The following is a 9679-nucleotide window of genomic DNA, read 5'->3' on the forward strand; positions in this document are numbered from 1 at the left end:
AGAGTAGAATTTTTTTTAAAAAAAATATTCAAGTCGTTAAAAAAAAAGTTTTACGTTACATTCCCTAGAGCTTGCAGAGTCCTGAGCTCCTGAAAATGCTGCAGCTCCATCTAGTGGCACTGAGACTCCCTGTCAGAATGTCCTTTAGAAATACTGAAACTAGGAAAAATATTAGCATTTAAATTCTACATTTTCGGTGAAATTCTATAAGATTTCCTGTTGATTATCACAGTTAGTGTCTCGTGCTCTCTGCAATGAAGCAATATTTAAATTTTGCTAGTTTAGGGAGATTAGTATATGAAAGTTCATCCAGTCTATTTCTCCTCAGCATTTTTCTGAATAATCACAGACTTACAGATGTATCCCTATTTCTAATAAAAGAAGGCTGTATGTTTAAAACTATGAATATGTATATTTAAAGAACCCCAACCATGTAGTACTTGTAAAAGTAGCTTCAATCTGAATTTCTTGAACACTTGGCAAACATTTATTAAGCATCAAAATATTCAAATTTGTTTGCTCTATCCACTCATCAACCATTTGTCCATCCACACATCCACTGTGTATAGAGATGGTACATGTTTATATAGACAGTAGAACTTACTCTGCTCTCAATTACATGATAACTTATTTCAGTGTAGCTACTCTCACTTTTTACTGGTCTGACACAAAAATTTGTGTCTTGTGTATCTGTATATAGAGTAAACATATACTCACAAAGTGTGATGAACATATGTTGTAACGTGATCTTAATGTAAATAGGTTGGTTCTTTGGGGTTCTCACCTCATCCAGATGGGAATTGACATTCAGTATTTTACACCATTACAACTGTGTTTAGTTTTTCAACACATCTTGCTCCTGCCTTTGATCTCATAAAAAAATAAACATTCTTGATTTGACTTGCTCAGCTGCTGTCTGAGCCACAAAACGTAGATTTCATCTCGTGTCCTGAACTCCACTCCCATGCTGCTTGTACAAATCTGTTAAATTCAATAAATGTATTTAGCCTTATTAAGATTCAGGAAAGCAAATATTATCCTCCAGTGATGCAGCAGATAACAGGAGTTAATAACAAGTATGTGATAAAGATCACAGGATTCCTGTAAACAAGATGCTGCATTGCACAGAGAGCATCTTGTCTGCATATGTTTCATAAGTAACTAGGCATCCTCATGGGCTTCTTTAGTTATTTTAGAAAGTTGTGTAAACAGTATTATCTACTTAATGCCCCAAATGATATAATAATTGATATGGAAATGGGGCAAAGCTCAATAGATCGTAATGCAACTCTCTGTGGACTCTTGGAGATGATCTGCCCAGATTTTATTTAAATTTCTTTCTATCTCATATGCAGCCTGTGGTTTGTTAGACATGCTAGTCAGATGTTGGTTGGACAGCATTTTTTTTTGGACCTTTTCTCCTGGAAAAAAAATTCAATGTGAAATTATGCTTGGGTTATTATCTGTTGTAGGTCTATTTCAGAGGTGTCGATGGCAATGTGAAAAGTAAGATGATACTGCAAAGCTCTGATGCATTGTGTGCTGTTGTTGAGAAAAGTGGATAACAAAGCTAATGTATGTGGTACTCTGTGGTGGTTGTGTGATTCTTGTTTAGACTCCAAGAGCTCTGGAAAGAAATTCTGGTGTTCAAACATTCTTAAAACAAGAAAAATTTATTTGAAAATATTTTTTATGTTCCTCCTTGTGGAAAATGATACTGAAGTCTGGAGATGTTTTTTTAGATATATTCTAGAAATTTAGAGATGGAAAGTTTTAACACTACCACAAATAAAGGTTAAGTAAGGTCTTGCTGATGTGCTGCTTTCCTGGTAATTGTCATTGCTAGACAGCAGATACTTATGGACCTTGTAATCTTGTGTGCAAGGTGAGGGTCTGTGGATGCAACTAGATTCTCATGCATCATCCCACAGGAAGCTGAGGAGAACCCAAGGGAGCACACAATGATGGGAGGGAGCCAGAAGGGAAGAAATTATTTTCACCTATTCTTTTGGTCTTTCACCACAAACTGCTGTGGAGACAGAGCAGCATGAAGGACATTCTTCCTTTCTACCTTAACTCGAAACTGCCTGAGTGTGATGGAGACCCAAGATGTGCTTTCTTTGCTGCTTTTTTACTGATTCAGACATCCTCTAAGAAGATGTTACCTTTGATCCATTTTAACTAGTTTGCAATACAGTACATTGTGAGAAGATAAGTCCTTAAGTCTCTTAATTAATTACTCTTAATTCTATTACTTCTGGTTTAACTAGAAAAAATAATAATTGTCAAATAACAAATAATCCATGTATTTGGAGTTTAATGCCTAGCTGTTAATAGCTGCTTAAAATATTAACTTTCCACTCTAGATATTCCTATTATTCTGTATTTTTTTCAAGCCACCCTCCTTGGAACAATGCACAGCAAAGTTTTTCAGCTTCAGTGCACTTCCAATTAGCTGGTTACTTCATGTGTCTGTAATTTAATACAGTTATTCCTAATTTATAGACAGTGTCATTGTGGTGCATGTAGTATCTGCACCTGGAGTACAGGCCTGAAAGTACTCAGTGGACTATGTTCAGCCCACAATAATGATCCATGCTAGTTAATTACAATATTTATAAGAATTAATTTACCAGATTGTTAAAATAAGTGTATGGGAATGATCAGAGAGTTGAGGGAAATTACTGAAACAGGTAAACCCATTCTTAGGAAGCTTTCATAGGACTGTGAGGGCCAAGGCAAGCTTAATATTTGATAGGTGGCTTGAATCCCTGAAAGAATTAGCTATAATATTGCAGTGCCACCAAGATGATATTTGCATGGTGTACCAGACTGTAAAACTAAGGTAAGGCCCAATTTACCTCAACCTCTGAAAGGCAAGAGAGAAGCACAGCTGAGACTGTCTGTTAACCACACCTCCCAGTTTGATAATCAGAATTAAATGCCAGCATTATAACAGCCAGATGTTCTCCCCAGCAGCACCCTCCTGGAGCTCCTTGTTATGGATATAGTGCACATGGTATGAATTTTCTACCCTGGTCAGAGCTATAGTTAAAATCACCCCAAACAAAAATGTGCCTTCAATGCAGATCATAAAACTGTGTTAGTTACAAAAGGGAAATTTAATATATTCCCTCATCTCTGGTGGAATGATCATCCCTTGTATTTTTTGCTCCTACCAAAGTTGATTGTAAACCTTGCCCCCAGGTCCTCCTGCCCACAGCAGCTGACTTCAGTGGGAACTGGATCAATCCCATCATTCTCAGAAACGGCAAAGTGCCATTTGACCAGGCCACAGCTGGAGGTGTAAAAAACTGCATCCAGTGTCTGAAGATGCAGCCTTTAGATTGCATTGACTGAGAAGATATTTTTCTTTTTGAAAGGAAATAGTTTCCACATGAACAAGCAATGCCTCTGATTCTGCAGACTCTGAAGTGCTTTATTCATTGTATTTTCTTATTCTGACTTTTCACGCAAAATAAGCTATATTCAAAATAAGCAAATCCTAACCGATTACTTTCTTACAAAGTTCTGTCAAAAAACCTGAAGGTGCTCCTTAAGTGCTCCTCATATCTGTAGACTAAATGTAATACTTTCCAACACAGATGCTTTCATGAAATTGTTTCTCGTGTTCATTGTGTATATTCCCGAACTGCAAGTTCTTTCAGGGTAAAAATCCGTATGGGATCTTTCTTTGTCTTCCATTCTTCCAGTTTTTCTTGCAAAGACAGAAAATCCTTGCCAAGTTCATATGCCAGAGTGATCATTGTTTCTAACAATGGGATGTAATACCTGTGGTTGGTATGCACACGAAGGCGTGACAGAGCTTTTTCCCCATATTCAAAGGCACTTGCAGAGTTTTCCAGGTCCTTGTGGCACACCACGATAGCACAGAGAGTAGGGACAATTGAGACAGGGTTGCCTCTCGTCAGCCTTTCCTGCAGACCAATGACTTCTAAAAGGATTTCCAAAGCTTTGGTGTACTGGCCACCCCGCAGGCAACCATATGCTTCCTGAAGCTCTGGCCTTGTTAAAAAGTCAATAAACTTTTTTGATCTTCTGATGTATTTCATAGAATATAGAAATCTCAGGTAGTCCTTGAAGGCTAATTTTCTCTCATTGATTATTTCTGCTGTGAAGTTCCCTGTGAGAGTTTTTTTTGGAAAGGTCACATCTTCCATTTCTTCACTAAATTCCTCCAGCAGATTTCTGTGCAGTTTCTCAAAATCTGAATAACGCCGTTCGATTACAGACTTGTTGCTGTCAAAACTCCCTGTTTGCAAAATGATGATTTTATACATCTAAACACAATCAAACAGAAAAAGTAAGTATGAGAAGGACCACAGTGCAGTCAAAATCTTTCTGCTATTGCTTTAAAAAGACATTTTGTTTGTATATTCCTACAGCAAAAACATTCCTACACCAATTTTATGTGTGTAATCTTGTATATTCCCGTGGCTTATAGCAATGCTGCTGTATCAGTTGCTGTCTGGGATTATGATGCATTCTCAGTGTAGACCTGAAAAATTGCATCTATCAAATTAATAATTCCCACCTCCTGCTGTTCTGTGCTTTTGTTACCAGACTTAGCCAGTAAATAAGTTGTAGATAAACAGTGTGCTAACAGATCCCATCCTGCAAGGTGCTGGGAAAGGCAAACTAGCAGCAGACTGAAGCACATAAAAACACTTGCAAAGCATTTCTGTAGCTGTACTTTGTTTCTAACAGCCATGGCTGCTGCAATCAATCATCTTCAGTGACATGAATGGATTTCCCAGACTTAATATTGAATGTAATCTATTTTACATTGGTCATAATATTCAGAAATGTTGTTTGTATGACGCATTTTTAGGGATTTGGGGGTGTTATTATTGCTGTGAAAGAAGAGGGAGTATCTGGCAGTGCATTTGGTATGTGCAAAAATAAGATGGAGCAACTCCAAAGCCTTTTTTCCCCCCCTCTAAATCATTGTCCTGTATTCAAACTTACTTGGCATATAAATAATACCAAAAAAAAGTGACATTTCTACAACAATCTGTTTGCTATCCAAAATCCTTCACTAATAGCAACACTGCCTGACATTAACAGTACTCCGGAGTACGTTTTCCTCAGCTCTTCACTAGCCTCAAAATGACTATAATAAATGTGATATTAGGAAAAATTGTGCATTATGGGTTGTACAAACAGATTATTTTCTGATTCTGATCCAAGCACAGTGATGCTGAGAAAGGGCCAAATCCCTCATGTGTGTAAAGCAGAGTAACTCCACTGAGGCCAGCTTAACTGTGTCACCATAAACCAGTTAAGGACACAGACTTTTCAACTTTTAGTGACCTTTTAGATGATGACATATTCATATTCAACTTTACCCTGTCCTCACAGAATCATACAGGAGCTCGAGTGGTTTTACTCATGCCAGTTGTCTGCTGCTGTTGAAGGGTGCAAACCAGTACTAGTGCTAGTGTCTGTCTGATTCTCTTCCTTGTTTTCCCTTAAAGAAAAATTCATTCTTTTAATCTTCATAAATGATCTTTACAAGCACTCCTTGAAAGGTTTCTAAATTTGAGCTGACTTCTCTGATCTCTTTTCATTTGTAAGCACTGTGACATTTTCCTATACTTTGTCCTGCTCCCTGCTGAAAAGTGTATATATGCCTGATGCATTCTAAAACAATCATAAGAGCAAATTTTTCATCAAGGGCAGCTAAGTGAATAATTTACAAATACTTGGGGTTTTTTTTTAAATTTTATTTGTGGAGTCTGTATGAAAAAGGGAAAAAATACCATTTAATTAGGCTGTCATTCAAATTGACTCAATTTTACTGTAAATCTTTTTGCCTAGTAATGTAACTTATGACTAAGTTCAACTAATTGCACATACACTGAATGATACTCATGCTCTCATATAGCTAGCTATACTAAAATAATTTTTAAATATTCAGCAAGCTGGATACTACTGAGTGTATGCAAGAATAGCAGCAACTAAGGAGGAGTGTATAGCATGATCTAAGCAGGTGTATATAGCATGAAACAAGATCTTAGGATGTCCTGCACATCACACAGTCTAGCAAGCTGGATCACCCAGTATCAGCAACCCTAGTATGATTCTTAGCATTTTGCATCTACAGATCTCAGAGACTGTAGCAAACAAGGAAAACATCCCTATCTGAATTTCACAGGAGTACTGAAAGATCTACTCTAGATCAGCCCTTCTGAAGGCCATGTGCAGAATCAGAAATAGGAACCAAGTGTCAGTACTGTGAGTAAAGATACAAAAATCCAACCTACTCTGGTGTTCCTACCCCTCATACTCATGTTTCATGTTAAAAATATGACAGAAATATGCCACCTAAGGGAGCTCTAGATAGGGAAGGGGAATGATCCCAAATGATCTAGCTGGAGGATATCTTAGACTTTGTCAACATCAAAGAATTTTGCACTTGTGCTAACAGAAACCTCTGATGTGGAAGTTACACAAATGCACTGCAGCTGCTGCAACAGGCTAGCTCAGTGGAAATGTAACTATATTGATATTTTTACACTTGCGTGAATTTCTTTAATGTTGACAAAACTCTGGGTTTTAAAGATACTCAAGCCACTTATTTACTTGATATCACTTTTCTGCTGCTGTAGATTTTGTGAACTGATTGTCAGATAGGTTTTTTTAGAGGCAGATTCTACCAACTATGTCCATATAACCAGTGAGAACAGGTTCTACTTGGTATGATCATGGCTTGCAAAACTTGGCCCTTGGAAAGGCTTTCATGTAGTCAGGCATGCTGTGTGCTGTGCAGACCCCTGTAGAGTGAATAAAAATTAATGATCTCCTTACATATTCATTTCTTAGCTTACCACGTATTTAGATAAGTGGTGCTCTACAATTCTGGTTGATGGGATTTCAAAAAGCAGTTTGACTTGTCTGCACTGGCGTTTTTCATTCTTCCAGTATTCCTGAAGCTCCTTAGTGGTCATCGAAGAGTTGGGACTTAGGGCTGCATTGGAATCTAAAACCAATACATTTAGTATTTCAGATTATATCCTTTGCATTTGGAAAGAAAACTCTTATGCATTTATTGTGAAAGGGCAGCCTAGATTTTCTGTTGCTGTAACAGCAAGACCTAAAGACTGATAAAATAAGTGATTTCACTGCTAATAAAGACAGGTCCAGATGCTTTAAGGGAAGCTCTTAGGGTCTGAAATTTTGAAAGACACCAAATAGTCTGCAGAATACAAAGTGGTAGGAAAAATACTGCCACGAAGTATTGTATGTCTAGGTTGTAACCTTGGGCACAGTCTGAGCAGGCAATTTGTTTCAGCATCCCAGAGTTAGCCCTAAGAAACATCGACTCAGTCTTCTGAATCAGATGTTTCTCCAGGCTTCTTTCTTGCTAAAAGGAGGAGATAATACAATGCAGCTGCAAATTCAGACATATATTTAAATACTGACCCTATTCAAATATGAGGTTTTTGCAGTAATAGGTGAAAGCTGAGAAAACAAGAATATCCTAACCTCAAAGGAGAAAGTGGGATAACCAGCTCAGCTGAAGGAGGAATTCTCACATCCTCTTTCTCTTTTGTAGCTGAACTGATGACACAGTTCAGCTACAAATATTTTATGTGTCTCCCTCCCTCCTCACACAGTCACAAACACACAGACATATACATAGGCATATATAAAAATGTAGGACAGTTGGTCCAAGAGTTTCCTTACGGGAGAATTTGATGCAGTGTCTCCAAAGGGTGATTTCTCTGCCTTTGAAATCTACTGACAACAGTTTTTATCAGGTGGCATATATGCTAGCAAGGTGGATAAAAGGAATGGAATATTTGTATTTCAGTGGGCACACCAGTCCCAGTTTCTAACCAAGGCTGTCTCTGTCAAGGCAGTCAGCTCAAGTCAGTCTGCAGTGTCTCTAACATTCTGACAATGGAGGTGAACAAGCACAAATAAAGGGTAAGAGAACGGCTTGATGCAGAAATCAACTTGTAAAGGCACCACAGCACTCCTTCAGTGGCCTCACTTTTACATGCTCTTAATCATTTGGCCATACAGTTTCAATCATCAAGGCTGTTGGGGTTTGGCTCAATCTCTACAAAGCATATATTTCCTAAGAGGGATAGTTTTTATGACATCTTTGCAGGCTGAAAATCTTGATGAGATTATATATATTTTGGATTATATATAACATTTTATTTATAAAATAACAGATGACAGCAATCTTAGGCATAGTAAGTGCTCAATGCTGCCTCTAAAAGCATGTGAGAGATATCTGCTTGAGACTAGCTTCAATGTTGGTGTCCTTGCTGTGATACTGCCAAGAAGTTCTGATTTTGTGTGCACTCCCAAGACAGGCCACCTCATGATCACTGCTTTCATCCATGCTATATAAATTAAATCTGCAATACATTTCAGGCACAAGGGATTTAAAAGGAAAAATCTCTCTGTGTATATACACACAAGGATGCACATCTGTTTCACTATATTTATATAATTACTACAAGTGTAATCAAGGCTTATTTTCAGTGGAGTATAGCAGTATAAATTTGAACTACTGCTGCAACAAATAAGCAAAGTTTTTAATATAAAAAATGAAGGGCATAAATAGCTAGATGAAAAATAAAATTAAAAGATAGCATGAACCTTGTAAGTCATTTTTCTCTGGGTTTGCTTTTCTCACTTGACATGAAATTTCAGCTTTGGCTTGATTTTCTTCCTCATCAGAAGGACTTGTGGCAGAAGTAATTCTGCTTACAGCTTCCAACAGTTCCCTTTCTGCTGTGCAGTGTGAATCTTGGTCCATTGCAAGCTGTCACTGAAAGATTACAAAAACCATGACATTTCTTAGTACCATGCCTTTAGAGGATCCAGTCTGGTAATCTTTTTTATGACTTACTGACCAGATTGGCCATTCTGCTGCATAAATGTCTCCCCAGGATGCTGGTTATTTTTTTTAAAAAAACAACAACACCCAAACCCTACATATTACACTACTGTGTTTTACTAGTAGTTGAAAAAGTTCTAAGAACATCCTAACAACTTTGCCAGGGTGCTGAGTTCAGTTAGTTTGAGTGAGCAAAGTGTTGCTTGCAATTGAGCCAATGTGTGAAAATCAAATAACAGAACAATATACTTAAAAAACCCACTTGATAAATAATGCTCAAGCAGTGGTTATTAAGTAAGAGGAGGGTTTAGGACAGGGATGTTTCTACATATCATTTTGTCTACCACACAGTTATGCAATGCTGGATAAGGAGGTGAGGAAACTCTTTCAGCAGAGCTATTGATTTCTGGCAAGCTGCAAAGCTATAAAAAGAAAAGAAATTACTTTCCCCACTGGACATAATGAAAGTGTAACCCACTTTCCTCTAACAGAAATCCTTCCTTTGCCTGGCTTGGATAAGCAAGTACATACATTTGTCCTCCTGAAGAAAAGCATTATGGAAGCTCTTATTTTTGGACTTCAGACTTGAAATTAAAGTTCTCACTGTTCTTTGAGTCCTCCTTAAGATCTGCTTTTTGAAGATAAGGAGGAGCTATTCATTGTCTAACTGCTCAGTCTTCTGAAAATCATGACAGTTTACCCCAAGAGTATATATAGTAGAGTAAATGAGGAATCTGGAAATGGCTGAACAAAGTTAAATGACAACTTCTTTCTTGGTTGTAAGTTTGGTATAGCTTT

General features: G+C 37.5%; 1 protein-coding gene across 1 annotated transcript; it reads right to left on the reverse strand.

Annotated features, from left to right (window-relative positions):
• Positions 1-3616: 3616 nt before the first annotated feature.
• On the reverse strand, positions 3617-8800 carry LOC103805893 (sorting nexin-20-like). Its single transcript, XM_009078557.1, has 3 exons — positions 8641-8800; positions 6852-7003; positions 3617-4301 (listed from the first exon to the last, which is right to left on the reverse strand). The coding sequence occupies exons 1-3, from the start codon at positions 8798-8800 to the stop codon at positions 3633-3635; spliced, it is 981 nt and encodes a 326-aa protein (XP_009076805.1). The 3' UTR covers positions 3617-3632.
• Positions 8801-9679: the final 879 nt, after the last annotated feature.

Source organism: Acanthisitta chloris, unplaced genomic scaffold, assembly GCF_000695815.1.
Source record: "Acanthisitta chloris isolate BGI_N310 unplaced genomic scaffold, ASM69581v1 scaffold19937, whole genome shotgun sequence".
NCBI classification, from domain to species: domain Eukaryota; kingdom Metazoa; phylum Chordata; class Aves; order Passeriformes; family Acanthisittidae; genus Acanthisitta; species Acanthisitta chloris.